This window comes from Nannospalax galili, unplaced genomic scaffold (assembly GCF_000622305.1).
Source record: "Nannospalax galili isolate Female #2095 unplaced genomic scaffold, S.galili_v1.0 scaffold548, whole genome shotgun sequence".
In the NCBI taxonomy this organism is placed as follows: Eukaryota; Metazoa; Chordata; class Mammalia; order Rodentia; family Spalacidae; genus Nannospalax; species Nannospalax galili.
In genome coordinates, this window is record NW_008358999.1 from 349,588 (window position 1) to 366,384 (window position 16,797).

General features: G+C 49.9%; 2 protein-coding genes across 3 annotated transcripts in view; one reads left to right on the forward strand and one right to left on the reverse strand.

The window, feature by feature from the left end:
- The window catches only part of Spata21 (spermatogenesis associated 21), a 26,057-nt gene extending 20,569 nt beyond the window's left edge, over positions 1-5,488 (forward strand). Inside the window, 3 exon segments of the mRNA XM_029558419.1 lie at positions 2,682-2,857; positions 3,639-3,819; positions 4,287-5,488. Of these exon segments, the coding sequence (XP_029414279.1) occupies positions 2,682-2,857; positions 3,639-3,819; positions 4,287-4,344 (415 nt within the window). The 3' untranslated portion in view covers positions 4,345-5,488.
- The window catches only part of Szrd1 (SUZ RNA binding domain containing 1), a 29,251-nt gene continuing 17,282 nt past the window's right edge, over positions 4,829-16,797 (reverse strand). Inside the window, exons 2-4 of one of the 2 annotated variants that reach the window (XM_008822644.3) lie at positions 13,575-13,624; positions 11,682-11,933; positions 4,829-7,787 (exon numbers count right to left, since the gene is read on the reverse strand). In XM_008822644.3, the coding sequence (XP_008820866.1) occupies positions 7,685-7,787; positions 11,682-11,933; positions 13,575-13,624 (405 nt within the window). In that variant the 3' untranslated portion in view covers positions 4,829-7,684. Of the gene's footprint in view, positions 7,788-11,681; positions 11,937-13,574; positions 13,625-16,797 lie in introns of both variants that reach the window. The other variant, XM_008822643.3, reaches the window with a different exon arrangement.

Consider the following 16,797-nt stretch of genomic DNA (forward strand, 5'->3'; position numbering starts at 1 on the left):
GGTCACCGGTACACAAGACTCAAGGCTCGGCTCAGTCTGTGCTTACAGCTTTATTCTCTCTGGGACCCAATCTCTGGGACTCAGTCTCTGACCCGATCTCCCACTATTAAGAGAAGGCTAGGATATATTTATACCATGGGGGTAGTGGTAAAAGCTTTGGCTGATAGGTACTTTGTGAGACATTCTATTTGCATATGGAAGTGGATTTCTGCCATGCTGCCAGACTGCTGACTACCTGAAAAATCACACAGGAAAGCATGGTATTCCTAGAGCCAGAGGCCATGTTTATGTTATGGTATTTGTGGCGGGCACTTCAAAAGGAGAGTCAGGGAGAATGCCAGGAAGGCACCCCGCTATGAAAGGAGTCTCAGCACATAACTCTGAGCTTCGTGAGCTATCTGGATATGAAGAGACTTCTACTTCACATAACAGAGGCCCCCAACAGGCCACAGTTCAAGTAAGAGAACATGTATCATTCTTGGGCTGTCTGAAGCAACAGGCAGGGAGAGAGCTGCCCAGGCACCGAGTTTCATTCCAACTGATTGAGCCACTGTTTCCTAGGTGAGTCAGAATCCAACACACCTGCAATACATCTGAATTGAAACCCACAGGAAATCAGAGGATGCTGCAATTTCTTTTCTAGTTGTGACTGAGACGGTTGCACAGTCTTCCCTATGGCTCCTGATCTGTGAAGTGATTTCCTGATCTTTTTTTTTTTTTTTTTTTTTTTTTTTTTTTGTCCTTCGGAGATAGGGTCTCCCTGTAGCCCCAGCTGTCCTGCAACTCACTATGTAGACCAGGCTGCCTCTGCCTCCCAAGTGCTGGGACTAAAGACATGTGCTGCCCTGCCCAGCTGGAATTAGTTTTCTTTTCTTATTTTTTTTTGGGGGGGGCTCTTTTTGAGACAGGGTCTCTCTGTAGCCCCAGCTGTCCTGGAACTCATAGAGATCCACCTGCTTCTGCCTCCCAAGTGCTGGGATTAAAGGCATACGTCACCATGCCCAGTATGGAATTATTTTCTATCTTCACAATTCATGCTCCAGAACCAGGGACAGGGGCCCTAGTAGAGCCAGCAGCTGCAGCCCGTAGGGCTTCCAGACCGTAGAACATAGCCAGCTCTCAGCTTGTAATGAGGCTCCAGCCCTCTTGCTTCCTAACTGCCTCTAGAGCTCACCAAGCTCGTTCCCACCTCCAGGGCTTTGCCCATGTCAGTCCTGGGTCATGAAGGCTTTCTCCAGACAGCTGCTGGGTTTGTTCCTCACCTCCTTTAAATGGCATCTCTGAGACCACTGCTTACACCCCGAGCAAAACAGCCTCTCATTACTAATCTCTTACCTCAGAGCACCCATCGCTCCTGACATTTAAGTATGTCTGTCATGCCATGTGTCCAGGTGGTTGATTTTGTGGGAGAGGAAGGGAAGGGTTGTAAGCAGAGAGATAACACAAGATGTTACTGAGTTGCACACCCCCTGGATCTAAGGAATTATGGAATGGTAGCTTGGGAAGAAGGGGAAATTCCTTATACCTCAGCCACCAACTCCTCTGTCTAACAGTAGTCCACTGATGATTAACTTCCCTTCACTGATGGGTTCCACATGTCCAAAGGGCCTGGGGCAGCCTGAGTCACCCCGTGAAACTATGAAGCCCTTGTAGAAGTGATTGCTGCAGCAGTGGTTGGGGCAAGAGGTGGGCCCAAGACAACCTTGTGCAAGGTGGGCAAGCCTTCACCACTCTTCTCCAGGCCCTTGGAAAGGTAGCTGGCACAAAGAGAACACCCAGGGAGTATTTGCTGACTGCCAGGTGCACAGTCTAGTGGAGGAAAAGGCAAGTAATGAGTTAAAAAGGTAAAAGTTGAGCCAGACATAGTTGCTCATACTTATAACACCAGCACTCAGGAGGCAGAGGTGAAGTTAGCACCAGGACACCCAAGGCTGCATAGCAAGACCCTGTCTAAAAATATAAACAAACCACGTGGGTTGTGGGCAAGTAGAGGCTCATGGTGGGAGCCTGGATAGTATAAAGGGAGAAGTCCGTAGACTTTTGGGCCTTTAAAATGACACTTAGAAGATGAGGAGTGTGTTGCACAGCTGGGTTTGTTTTGTTTGCTTTGAGACAAGGACTCCATGTATCCCAGGGTGGCCTTGAACTGGCCACACAGCCAAGGATGACATTCAACTTCTGATCCTCCTGCATCCACCTCCTGAGTGCTAGGATTACAGGTGTGTGCCATCAAGCCCAGTTTAGCAGTGCTTAGAGATTGAACTTAAAGGCTTCATGTAGGCTAGGCATGCAGTCTAGCAACAGAGCCACATCCCTAGCCCTGCATGGCTGGTTTATAAGCAGATGTACATCTAAGAGAAAACATCAGTAACAGAAACCATGGGTAGTAGGTACCACTGTGGCGCTGAATGCTTGATGGGTCTCATGTATGATCCTCCAGCATATGCAGGTATTCGATCCCCATCTTAGCTGGGGAAACTTGAAGCTCAGAGAAGTCAAGTGACTTGCAGGGACAGGGCAGATGGAACCATTTCCTCATATTACATAAGGGGACTGAGAACACAGGTCTCTCAACTCCTGGGCTTACATCCTGCTAAGAACTGGCCAGATAGAACAGGGGGTCATGAGGAAGGGGTGAATTAACCACAGCCATGCTGAGCTGGTGGGCACTACCTCCTCAGCTACTACCAGAAGAAGCTGAAGGAAGGCACCTCCAAGGCCCGAGAGATAGAATCAACCATAGGTGGGCTTCGGTCGAGGAAGAAGCTTTCTTACAACCCTCAGCAAGTAGACAGCTTGGAAGTCCCAGAACGAAGGATCCTCAGGATCCTGAGCCGGCTAAAGCAGCAGAACCATGGTGAGGGTCCATGAGGGGGCTGTGCTGCAGACCCTGTCCATGTGGCCTGCTTTCCCTGGGCCCCCACCCAGCTAGACCCATGGAGCCCAGTGGTCTGGTTTCATATTCCGTGGGCATAGCTGTATGGGAACCATTGGCAAATGAGGCTGACCCCCACTAACCATCATCCGGCCCTATGCACTGGACTCTCCACCTGCCTTAGCTCCCAGCCAAGGCTGTGTCCTAAGAGTCACTGTTGGAGAGCCTACCGGAGCCAGTCACAGTGCAAGGCCCTTTAGAGTTGTCCCCAAATGTAATCCCCACAATTACTCCACTTTATAGATGAAGAAATGGGAACTGAGGCAACTTAAGTGACTTCCCCACCTAGTGTGCTGGGAAAGGGAGTTGACACTCAGGTTGAACCCCAAATCCTGTGCTCCTTCTATGGGCCAAGGTGCCTTCCCTTGCCCAGGAAACTTTTGTTAGAACCCTACTGTACATCAACTGATGAACTAGGAGCTCTGTGGTCTTTCAAGCCCATCAGACGACGCCAGGACTCAATATAGACACCTGCTCCTTTAAAAGCTATGATCAGTCTTGTTCTGTTCTCAGTCTTCAGCAGTGTGCTATCATCACCTACTTCTGAGATGGGTACCACTATCTTCTCCAACTTAGAGAGGATAAGGGACTTGCCCAAACCCACTCATCTCATCATATGGCAAAGCCAGGATTCCACCTGGGCATGCTAGGCTCCCACGGCTGCTCTAAAGCATTCCCTCCTTGCTTTCTCTTCCTCCTCCAGCTGCCAACCTGCAGAGTCCCTATGCCCAAGTGCCCTGCATACCACTCTGCCCAAGACTGGAGAAGATGGTCCATTGGAAGCAGGGTAACCATATCCACTCTGTGCTGGATCAGTGTGTCCCTGCTGGCCTGGGCCTTGACCTCCAGAGCCTCTTCCTCCAGTCAGGAGCACAAGGAGGCAGGTGGGTACCGAGGGCCAGGGCCTCTCAGGCCTATCTGCTACTGTCAAGAAGCCTCTAGCCTAATAACTGGGGAACCCATCTTTCCAAGAGGGTATGCTGGGAGACTGCCTTCTGCACGGAGGACAGACAGGAAAGAAAATTCCTTGTTGAAAGCCTGTGTACCAGACAGACCATTTCACAGGATCCTGAGCATTTAAGGTTCCCTGGACCCAGGACTCAGTGATACCCTCTGCCTTGTTCCATATTATGAGATGCAGGCCTAGCGACTGAGAAGGGAATGCACCCTACAGAGGTCCCTTTCAGGTCCTAGGACTTAGAATTAGGCCTCAAGGCTAACTCTTGGGCTTCACTGCTTCTAGGAGCCTTTTCTTCCCCGGGGCACACAGGATGGCTCATGCATGAACCTGGCAGGACCGTGGGAAGAAGGCCAAATGTCTTCCGCTTTCCTATGACATTCTTCTCCCCAGGGAACACAGCTCTGACAGTAGAAAGTGGCTTAGCTCTGTGTCAGCCCGAACCCACTGACCCTCTGGAATCCTAGCTCCAGGCAGTTCAAGGCCAGAAGACAGCTGGGCCATTGGGCAGGGTCTGGCTGTTGGGAATTTGCTTTTATGGCCTGATAAGCCAATAAACACCAAGAACACCAGCCTCTGTCTGTGCCTTATCCCAAGGAAGGCCTGGACATTTCACCACCCTAATCGACTCCCAGAATGTGAAGCTCCAGCATGCTCTTCAGGTTTGGGAGTCTCTGAGGCAAGACTCACTAAGCCCTGTGCAGAGGGTTTGGGACTTCCAGCTGCAGCAGCCCTTGGGTCTGAACCTCTGGACTCTCCTCAGAGCCTCCTACCTTGGGTCATTGGCCCCACAAAGTGCTGAACAGAAACCCAGTACAGGAAAGCCTTTGTCTCTGGAAGCAGCAGACCTCCTGAAAGAACAGAAAGCCCCCAGGGCTGGACAAGCAACCACAACACGAGATAGGAAGTCAGGGACAGAAATGAGGACAAAGAGCTGACAAGTTTAAAACATGTATTTAAAATACAATTTATAAAATGCTTAATCTGCCGACTCAGGAGCCCGCAATGTGGGGTAAGGTGGGGAGCTGCCTGCTACACCAGCAGAGCAAGACTAGAGGGCGTGGCCCTCCCTCCCAATCCCTTCTGTTCAGATGCCCAAGAGTGTACCCCTGGGGTCACATGACCAGAAACAGAACCCCAGAGGTTTTCTTGAGTCTCTGCTTTCCAGGGAGGCTGGGTGCAGCCCTGCCGGCCCATCCCTGAGCAGAGCACCCCCAGATGGGGCAGAGCAGGGTATGGCAGGGCAGGGCAGGGCTGGGCGGGGCAGGTGGGCTCTAGAAGGGGCTGATGGCAGCAGATAGGGTGTTGCCTCCTGCCTGCAGGTGGGGAGCACCCTGAGGGGGCTGAGAAGGGCTGGTCATCAGGCCCGGACCCCCAGCTCCTTTGGTTATAGGCTGACATCAGAGTAGTGGCTCATGGGACGTGGTTAGCTGAGGCCTGGCTCACGGGGTCCAGGAAGAGCTGGGGAAGGGACAGTACCATGAAGGCAGGCAAAGGGGCTGCAGCCTCAGGTTCCTGCCCCTCATCCCCCTGGGGATTGCCAAGCCAAAGCCTGCAACTTACTTAGAAAAAGGAAAAAAAAAAAAAAAAAAAAAGAGAAGAGAAGAAGCATTTAAGGAAAGTTACAGACTACAAAAACAAAACAAAACACACAACCCAAACCGTTTCCCTTCTCCCCTCCCACCTCCCCAACACAATAGTTTCCTGCTTTTTCTTTTTCTCTTGCTTTGCCTACCACCTTTCCTCCTAGGAGGCCAAAGGCATGACTGCTGGTGGGTGGGCACAGGCACGCTGTGGGCAGAGCCCATCTTTGGCCAGAGCAAGGTGGGATCACCACCCCTACAGGCTTTCAGTGCACAGACACCAGCTGCCCTTGGCTCCCACCAGAGGCTAGGGCAAGCACAGGTGGTCCAGAGGGCAGAGCAGTCAGTACTTCTAGCCTCCCACCTGGATTATTTCTGCATCTTTCTCCAATGAAAGGACAGTCTCACCTCTAGCCAGGAACCACTGTTCCCTGTGGGTGGGCCCTATAAGTGCAGACACATATCAGGGCAATAGACTCTGAGACAGTGGCCACCCTCCTTGCTGCCCACTCCTGGAGGTGGCTGCCTCTCTTGCTGAATGAAGCTGTTCTAGCTCACTAACGGATGACATCTGGCTTCGTGCAGTTCTAGGACTTTGCTGTGGAAGAGCTGCCGACTCAGCTGGCAACTAGCCCTTCCTGCTAAAGGGAAGATGTCCTGGGTCACTGCCACAGGGCACAAGTGAGCCGGGTGAACCCAAGGTGCAGTGATCCTACAAAACCTCACCTTGACACCTTAGCAACCGCAGCTGCCCTAATCCCAAACCACACCACCCACTCCCAAACCTGCCTGCTGGTCAGGAGATGGGAGGCCATCAGCCTGGCTGAGGGGTAAGGCAGAGCACTGGAAAAGACTGGAGAGCCTGAAAGCACCCAGCAGGACACAGCCGCCCTCTCAAGCCTCTCATCAAGGGCCAAGGCCAATCTCCAGACTCAGGGACAGAAATGGCCTTCGTGCCAGCCTCACTCTGGATAAAGGGGAAAAGGGAAGCCCGGGCATCTGAGGAATGGGTTGGCCATCTACCTTTGCAATACAAAGCTTCTTTACCAACTTTATTCAGACTGGTCTACCCACTAAGGTACTGATTTCTCATGGAAACATACCAGGTACAGTTTCTGAGCTGGGTCATCAACAGAGGGCCACAGACCATTAAGAGTTCCAGTCTTGCTGGAAGGGACAAGTCTATCTACCATCTGACCACACCAGGCAAAGGCCTGGAGTTCTGGAACCAGATTCTCTCCTGGTCTCTCGCTGACAGCAAAACTCAACAAGCGCTGCACCCCGACTCTTAGCCGGGAAGTGTAGTCTCCTCCCTGACATCCTCTAGAAGCAGCATGCCTGGCTGGTAGGGAGCCGCCCTGAGGGATAAGGGAAGGGGAAGTCTGTCACTTTCCCCATCTCCCAAAATACTAGAGGTGGGGTTGGCACCCTCCCCCAGGCTCTCTGAGCTGTCTCCAGGCAATGTGCCTGGGACTTACTGGAGGAAGGCGGTATAGGCATGGGTGCTCATTTACTGGGGGCCTAGAGCCCTGCCCCTTTTCTGGGCTGCAGTAGGAATAAAGAAGCTAAGCTCACCAAAGTCCTATTGGTTAATGTTTCCAGCAAGTTTCCTAGAAACATCTTTAAGTAGACTACCAAACTACCCTTTCTCAGTTAAAAATTCATTAAACTGCTAAAACCCTTTCCATGCACTTTTTCTTGCAAATCAGATATTTGTATAAACAAACAAAAATAGGAAAAAAAAAAGGAAAGGATATTTTCAAATGGAACTTACTTTTAAGTGATGAAGACATGCACTTGGGGGTGGGTGGGTGGGAGTTCTCTTCTGTTTTGAAATCCCAAATTAATGAGCATGATAAACTGTTATTGCTGGCACTGGCTTTACCCCAAGTGGCCAAGTGGCACTGCCTGACCCTCTACTCTTGAGTCCTTGGTAGGTCCCCCCATCCTCCCCTTATCCCCACCCTTTCCCTTTCTATTGACTTGGGACAGCCCTTGTCAACATGCCAATCACAGTGGGAAGGGGGGGAGGTGGAGGTCACAGTGCATGGGGTTCAAGGTCACAGTGGGCGGAGCAAGGGGATCACAGTGCAAGTAAGTCAGGTCGTTCCCTCTGCTCAAGTCCAGATGTCTGCCATGGCAGTGCAACCCGTGGCAGACAAGCCAGGAGGCGGTGATGGCGGCAGCGGCATCCTTTCTTGCCTGCATTTATCTGCGTTGTTTGAAGCCTTGTGACCCATCAGGACCCAAAGGCTGTCTGATCACATTACTGGGCTGCCTGCTGTCTTCAGGTTGGGAGATCCTGGTTGGCCTAAAAGAAAGACCAGAGGAAAACCTGAAGGTTATAAAAGATGCCCCAAATCTATTGTGTGTGATGTCTGTACATGTTTGTGTATACATGCACGTGTGCATGTGGAGGTCAGAGGTCCACGTCATGATCATCCTCTATTGCTCTCCACCTTATTTTTCAAACCATTTTTCAATTGGCTAGACTGGTCGGCCAATGAGCTCCAGGGATGTCTCTGTGGACCCCTCTACTCCCACCCCCAACACTGGGGTTATAATCACTTGTGGCCCTGTCTAGAGTTTATGTGGGTACTGGGAATCCAAACTCAGGTCCTTATGCTTGTGCAGCAAGCACTTTACCAACTGAGCTACTTCTCTGGCCTGAAAGTTCCCCAATCTTAAAATCAACCCATGTTTGCCGGGGCTACTAGCCAACTGTCTACATGAGTTGACTTCTTTGGCAAGCAGACCAGTGGCATTTCCAAGTTGACAGGCCCCTTTTCCTTTGCCATCACTCATCCACAGACAGGAGCGCTTACACCCCATCTTGAGGGTGGGGGTGGCAGCCATGGCAACGCATCTTCCACAGAACCAACAGGCTTTTCCAGTGTTAGGCCCCCCTAGCCATGAGCTCAGGAGTGAGCTGGCATCCACCTGTCTGCCTCCTGCTTCTCTTAAAACCACATGGCTAGCTGCTGACTCCTAGTACTAGAGAAGACAGGAGGAGATGGACTTTTTCCACTCCACACAGGTGCAAACTAAGAGGAGAAAACAGAATGGATGTTCCTTCAGAACAAGGAATGCAGGGGGCTGGAGAGATGGCTCAGTGGTTAAGAGCACTGACTGCTCTTGCAGAGGACCTGGGTTTGATTCCCAGCACCCACATGGCAGCTACAAACGGCCCTTAATTCCATTTCCAGGTGAATCCAAAGCCCTCTTCTGACCTCCAGGGCATTGCATGACACGGGTGCACTCACATACATGCAGCCGATACACTCATACACATAAAATAAAAATAATATTTTTTTTAAAAAAGGAATGCACTGGGCATGGTGGTACACGCCTGTAATAGTGCCAGGGAGGCTGAGGTAGGAGGATTGCTCTGAATTCAAGGCTAGCCTGGGTTATACAATGTGAAAACTCTGTTTCAAAAAGCCAAAACATAGCCAGGCATGGTGGCTTTGTCTTTAATCCCAGTACTTGGCAGGTGGATCTCTGTAAGATCAAGACCAGCCTGGTTTATCTAGCAAATTCCAGGCCAGCTGAGGCCACAGCGAGACCCTATCTCAAAAAAAAAAAAAAAAATCAAAACAAAAACAAACCAGCACCAAGAAAGGTACAGAGTCTGCAGATAGGCGTTCGGGTCTCAGAACACCATGCCAAAGCAGCCCCAAGACAAGAGGCGCTGGCTTCGTGGAGACTGCTTACCAAACACACTTGAGGGCCAAAGGCTTCAGCCCACAACACTGTGGGGAGAAAAAAAGAAGAGGCAAAGCTTGCACTTGTAATCCTAGCACTGGAGAGGCTGAGGCTGTCAGGTGCCGATGCCAAGCCAGCCTAGGCTACAGAGCGAGACCGTCTCAAAAGACTAAAATTATGGGCTGGGCATACACTTACAAGTGTTTGCCCAGCCTGTATTAAGCCCTGGGTTTGATCCTGGGTTTGTGGTGGTGCACACCTGTAATCCCAGCACAGGAGGAGACAGAAGGATCAGGAGTTTAAGATTATTTTGGTTACAAAATGAGTTTCAGGCTAGTCTGGGTTACAGGAGATGGTGCCTCAAAAAAAAAAAAAAAAAAAAAAAAAAATTTATACAGATAAAAATATTAATTTCGGGTGGCTTGAGAGGTGGGGCTCAGTAGTTCTGTATATACTGCTCTTGCAAAGGACCCAAGTTCAGTTCCCAGAGCCCATGTCAGGCAGCTCGTAACTGCCTATAACTCCAGCTAAAGGGGGATCCGATGCCTCTGGCCTCTTTGGGCACCTGCACTCATATGTGCATATGTCCCCCACATAGACATAATTAAAAATGAATCTTCAGGGGTCTGGAGAGATAGCTCAGCGGTTCAGAGCACTGGCTGCTCTTATAGAGAACCTGGGTTCAGTTCCAAGCAACCATATGGTGGCTAACAACCATCCGTAACTCCAGTTCCTAGGGATCTGACCCCCTCTTCTGACCTCCTCAGACACTGCATGACATGGGTGCACCTACCTACATGCAGGCAATACACTTACACAGATAAATAAAATTTAAAATTTTTCAAAAAACTACGCTTTGTGTGTGTTTATGTGTTCGTGTCCATGCACACATGTATGTGCAGAGGTAAGATGGAGGTTGACCATCTAGTGTCTTCCTCAATCTCCCTATTTTCTTTTCCAACACAAATTTTACAGTTCTTATTGTGTGAGTATGTGTACATACATGGGCACACGCATCCCAAAGCACAAGTACTGAGTTCAGAGGACAGTTTGCAGGAGTCAGTGCTCTCTTTCCATCACGTGGGCTCTGGGCATTGAACTCAGGCCATCATAGCTGGTGGCAAATGCCTTTACCCACTGAGCCGCCTCACCTGCTCTCCAACTTTATTTTCTGATGTAGTCTTTCACCAAAGCTGGAGTTCTGACTCAGCTAGTCTAGCCAGCCAGCCAAGTCCAAGGATCTGCCTGTCCCTGCCGGGAATACAGGTGTGTGCCATTGTATCTGGCTTTTAATTAAAAAAAAAAAAAAAAAAATTTAAATTACTTATTGTACATGTGCGCGTATCACACACGTAGAGCTCAACTTTCTGAACCAAAGCAGGTTCTCTCCTTCTACCATGTAGGTGGGTTCCAGGGATCAAACTGAGGTGGTCATGTCTGGCAGCAAGTGCCCTTACTAGCTGAGTTAGCTCACCAGCGTGAGCCTGGCTTTCTTTTGACACAGGGTGTCCCAGTGCTGGGACTAAAGGCATTGTACCACCACGTCTGGCTCCAAATTTTTTTTTTTTTTTAAAGTTTAGATTTGTATTATATACGCCAGTTCCTGGTAACACAGGTTTGTTAAAAGTGCCCTTTTGAGGCTGGGGGACAGACTTCTTTTGCAGCACAAGCACGAGGACCTGAGTTGGGATCCCCGGCTCCCAGGTGAAATCTTGGCACACACTGAGTTGAGGCCAGCCTGGTCTACATAGCAAGTTCCAGGCTAGCTGGGGCTACAGAGAGACCCTGTCTCAAAAAGACAAACGGGCGTGGTAGTGCACGCCTTTAACCCAGGGTAAAATTGGGCACCACCGGAGTTGAGGCCAGCCTGGTCTACAAAGAAAGTCCCAGGCGAGCGGGGGGTAAAGAGGGACCCTGTCTAAAAAAAAAAAAAAAAAAAAAAAAAAACCCAGCAAAAACAACAAAAATGCAAAACAAACACTCAGTAAGACCCACAGTGAGTACTGCAGACCCAGCCCAGATGACAACATGAGGCTTTTCTGGGGTTCTGGGTCAAGTTCAGCACCTTACAGCCATTGCTTATTGGTAAGTAAACACACACTGGCTGGCTGGCAGGACAGGTATTACCTTCATCCCATTTCGCAGGTCAGGCATCAGGTTCAGCAGTTCTAAGATGTGAGGCTGGCAGATCCTGACTCTAAGTGCATCCTAGTACATCCTTTCATCTTTGGGCAGCCTGCCTCCTGGTGCCTACAGACCAACTTCTTCAATACCTGGCAGCACCCCCTTGTGGCTTTCCAAGGCAGCTCCCCTAGGTTGGCAAGAGCTTAACTGGTAAAGTGCTTTGCCTCAGTCTGGTCCCTAGAGCCCACATACAGGCAATCCAGCAGGCTGGTGCTGGGACAGTTCCTGCCCAGACTCCACCTGGGATTCTTCCTGTTCCTCCCACTCTCCTGTGAAACAGAGGAGTAAGTCAACAGGCTGCTGCCACTATCCTCACCTGTCGAGGATGGGCTTCTCCTGCTCCTCCTCAGGGCTGGCACTACCAAGGATCCTTCTCCGAGCTTCTGCGTACTCAGCTTCCCGCTGTGCTAGGGACTTGACTGGAAGAGCTGGCCTGCTGGTGGAGTTGGGGCTGCTGACCACACCGTTGCTGGTGGGCCTCTTGAGGATGCGGATCTGTGGAGGGGGCCCCGTGGGAAGGCTATCGTCTTGAATCACAATGGGCACTTTGGGAGGAGATTTGGATTTCCTGCTGACAAAGAGCAAACACAGCTTCACAAATCCAGAAGGCCCAGCCATGTCCCACTCCCCACTTATCACTGCCCTTTCCCTTCCCACTAACTATTCATCCAACCTGTGACCGGACAACCGAAACTTCCACTTTTCAAGCAGGGTCTTTTAAGAAAGTAGCCCTGCCCCCAGCTCTGTAGGCACAGAAACTGTCCCACAGCCCATAACTGCAGGGGCCAGCTCACCCCATCCTGGGACTTCTCCAGGTACATCACCAGCCCAGTAAGCAACATTTGGCCCTTGAGGCCACAACATTCCACATCCAAAACCCAATAACTCTGATGAAAACCCCTGGTTCCCTACACAAACCAGAGTGAGAGGCTGGTGAGCTAGCTGAGAGCCTCTCAGTCCAGGTTTACCACAGTATGTGCTCAAACCAAGTCAACACACAGGCACACGATGCCACCCTACCTGTCAACAAGTGAGACAGGATTTCCCATATTGCCTCTACCTTCTGGCAAGTGGCCTGTGCCTTTCAGAGACAAGCTGCATCCGACAAGCAAGTCACCTCTGCACAAGAGCCTGGGAATGAAGAAACCTCCCTCACTAGAGATCTCTGCTCTGTTGGGCAGCGGCGGGGCTGGGGGCGAAGACCAGTCCTAGAAACAGTGCCTGGCAATGCTCAAAGATAAAGCACTGTCCAAGGCTGGTGGATGTGCACACTGATGCCACATGGCCAAAGAAGAAGTGACATTCCCAAAACACAGATGGAGAACAATACCGGGAGGAAACAAAAGTCACAAAAGAGAAGGGAATGAGACAGGAATGACCGTCTACACCAGCCACCAGGACCCTCCCAGAGCCTAGGTTGTCAGGAAGGGTAGGGACCAGAGGAAGCCAACCACTCTGGGTCAACTAGAAGGTCCTGGGTGGGGTGGGAAGCAAGGAAAAGGGTCTATGACCATGGAGTTCCCAAAAAGAGCAGAACAATGAGGAGCCAGCAGCCTGACCACAGCAGCGGGGAGGACAGGAACGTCAACATGGGGTGGAGGGCTCCCTAAAGTCCCCTGGGGAATGGCTGTAGCCAGCTAAGCAAATCAAATTCTATGCACTTTCTGCAGCTCATCATTGTTACCTAAGCCCAGAGTCAACCTCACCTACTTTGAAACCCCTGTCCCATGCTGTATGGATGGTGAATAAGGCTATCCTTAATGGTGTTTCAAGAATTTTCTAGGATCTTTTCTTCTAGGATACTCCCAATACTCTAAACTGCCAAGTTATCAAGGTCAGAGAGAAGTGATCTGCCCAAGCTCCCCATGTCACAGGGGAAGATACACATGCCCAGAGAGAGAAACAACTTGCCCTAAACCTCACAGTCAGTGGGCACAGCCAGACCTAAAAGCCCAAACCTTGTAACCTGTCACCTCCCCTCTTTCCATCAGATGACCTCACACAGGGCCCCACTGAGGCTGGAGGCAGCGCAATACCCAGCCTCATCCCAAAGCCTCAATCCATGGCATCCTGGTCTCCAAATAGGAGGGAAGAGCTAGCTGCCCAGGAGCCTGCCCTTAGGGCTAACCCTGCTTGCCAGCTGGAGAGCACTAGCTGCCCAGCTCTCCAGAGGCAGAGCACGAGCCCTCACGCCAGACAGCAGCCTTACCTCTCCTTTTGTGTGATCTTCAGTTTTTTTTCCAACCGTCTGTCTATTTCCTAGAGGAAAAAAATGTATATAAAAGTGGAAAAAAAAATCTCTCTCAAATAAAAACTTAAGTCTTTATTTTCAGAGCTAAGGGAAATTCCTCTCTCTAGCAGGGACATGACTGTGCCCTTCCACAGACCTGGGGTTTGGGGACTTTGCTCCATCTGCAGATCGCATCTTCCCCAGCCCCATGGCCATAGCAATAGTTCTGAACCCCACAGTCTGGCTGGGTTCTTTGCAAAGCGTCCAGCCAGTCTCCTGTTCTGTCCATCAAAGAGCCACTCCGACTCTCTCAACACGTATCTAAACTAACCGTGCATGCCCCAATCAACCGCTCACAGTTCCCCGAGTGAGCATGAAGCATGCCTCATCTCCTCCTGTCTTCTCTTCCTGTTTTGCACTGCAACAGGATGAGCAATCAGACCCCAGAGCCCAGTGAGCTGCTCTACTCCTGCAACACCCTTCCCCACTTGGCCTGCACAACCCTGACGCCTCCTCTCCTTTGAGTCTTCTCTGACCCCACCAGTGCACTGAGCACCTGCTCCTTGAGGGTAAAGCCTCCCTTTTATGTCCCTTCAGAGCCACACGTCAACTATTTCATATCTAGTTTATACTGGTACGCACCTGAACTTTCTGTGGCTAGCACTTAGGGAAAGGGAGTAAAAGAGAAGCCTGCTGTTTGTCTCCAAAGTGGACCCAGGGGATCTGAAGAAGAGATAAAGGAAGGATTTCTCACAAAACCAGAGCCTGGCAGGTCCTGATTACCACAAAGTCACCATTCTAGAAAACGGTTAAGAAAGTCTGAGAAGGAGCAGAAGGTGAGACTGCCATCCAACACATTCTGGCCTTGAACTCCTACCAGGGCAGGCCAGAGCCCACAGTGGGCCTAAAGTCAGCAGGTCTGGCTGAGCCCTCTGCCCCTAGCACCAGGAACTTGGGGACACCTTCACGCAGGGCAGGGGCATACACAAAGGCTCAACCTCCAGGCTCTGTGACTGTCCCCTGCTTTTCTTCAGGACATGTCCCACTTGCTGAGGATCAGACCAGCTAGCCACTGGAGGGGTAGGGGCTGTACACAGCATGTGTTTCTCTGGAGAGAAGATCCACAACAGCAGCTGGCAGCCTCCTGAGGAACACCTGGTAAAGCCAAGGCATTTGTGGTCATCACTTCCAGAAGAAGGTGCGATTGTGTAGAGCCCAAGGAAGCTAAGCATCCTAAATGCACATGCCAGCCCCCACACAGAAAAGACATCCTAAGAACAGCTGTGTTCTACAGGTGAGAGGTGAGGTTCAAGATGGCCAGTCCCATTCAAATCTTCTAAACGTTTACTGATTCACTTAAACTAATGCCCACAGAGAGAATGATTCTCTTGAGTAATTAAACACTTCTAATTATGGTAGCAATCCTCTTGGTGCTGAAACCACTGGTTAACATGGGCAAAGCCAGGCTGGCTTTCTCTGGTAGTATTTCCTACAATGTTTCTATTCATCTTTCCATATCCTTATTTGAGTCTCTTACAAACAACATAAAATTAGACTAACCATATGAAGCTAGACTTAAATACAGTCTAACACTGACATTCATTTTAGGACATATTTGGGCAGCCCAACATACTATATTTGAAAAGCACCATCCAATCTCTGGAGGGGCTGGGAAGGCATGAAACTTTTCACTCCAGCTTGAAACACAGTTGTGCCCAATGAAACACTCAACAAATAGGAACAGTAACTAGGATGTGTCTATAAGCTGAGAGACTCAGACACACAAGCCCCAGCATGGCTTCTGTCAGACCTGTATTAATTCTACTAATTAATTCTAATACCAGTCTTATTTCATGAGTAAATACAAGGTCTTATATTAAAGTCTACTATCTTTTTAAAAAAATATTTTTAATTATTATTTTCATTTTATGTGTACTAGTGTATTACCTGCATGTATGTGAGTGCGCCCCTGTCGTGCAGTGCCACAGAGGTCAGAACAGGGCTTCAGATTCCCCTGGAACTGGAGTTAAGGATGGCTCATAGTTGCCATGTGAGTGCTGGGAATCGAACCTGTGTCCTCTGCAAGAGCAGTCAGTACTCTTAACCACTGAGCCATCTCTCCAGCCTCAAGTCTATTATGTTTTAAGAGCTTTTCAAAGTTTTTCTAAAGCAACCTCTTTGGAGGGACAGAGTGTGTCTGGGTGTGTGTATCTGCGTATGTGTGTTCCTGTGGAGAAAAGAGGTGTCAGATCCCTTGGAGCTGAAGTTACAGAAGTTTGTGCACTGCCCAACATGGGTGCTGGAATTCCAACTCTGGCCCTCATGACTGAGCAGCAAGTGCTCTTAACTGCTAAGCCATCTCTCCAACCTCCAACCTCTTCCTTTACTCAAGTTTCACATTTTGCTCCAATCTGAAGACTGCCTATTCAAGTTTCTCCATCACAATGCAAGGTTTAGTGTCTGTGTGATTTAAATGTCTCCGAACAGGGTTGAAATCCAGCGCCCGCCCAGGCCAAGAAAGCAGCCAGTTTTTATATGCAGAGGCTCACCAGGGGAGGTGACACGGCTGCAGGCCTGCCAAGTTTGGGCGACAGGGCTAGGAGTGCTATTTTAGGAAACTCCCAATTTGTGACTTTTATAGGAGAAAATTTCTTAAACTTCATCATGCGAACTCACTTTCATTATCAAACATGGATAAAGGCAAACTGGCCTGATGCACTAGCAGAGCTAAGCCTTCCATCATTCTCAAGGGCTACAGGAAAAATCATCTGCCCAGTATCTGCACATGGACCTGAGTGGAAAGAAGTCTTAGGACCCTGTAAGCCACATCTGAGTAAATGTGCCTCTGTCCCCAAACCAGTGTATGATGAGCAAACCTGGCACACCAAATTATTGGTTTTTAAAAATAATGCCAGACATCAAGGCGAGTCCCTGGGGAAAAAGCCTTTAGATGCTGATCCCTTCTGTCATCTCCCCTGAGTCCACATGGCCTTCTGGCACGTCAACAGTGAAACTCCCATCCAACCCCATCACATCAGGTAGGATCAGAACTGAAGAGGGACTCTCCCATCACATCACAGATGAGAAATAAACACAGCTTTGGTGGACAGTGGATCCATTAGACACGAGTGCTCAGGGCTACCAAGCAAAAAGGACAGTAGTCCACAGCAGCAGGAGTGGGCCTGCACCTTGTACTGGAGTC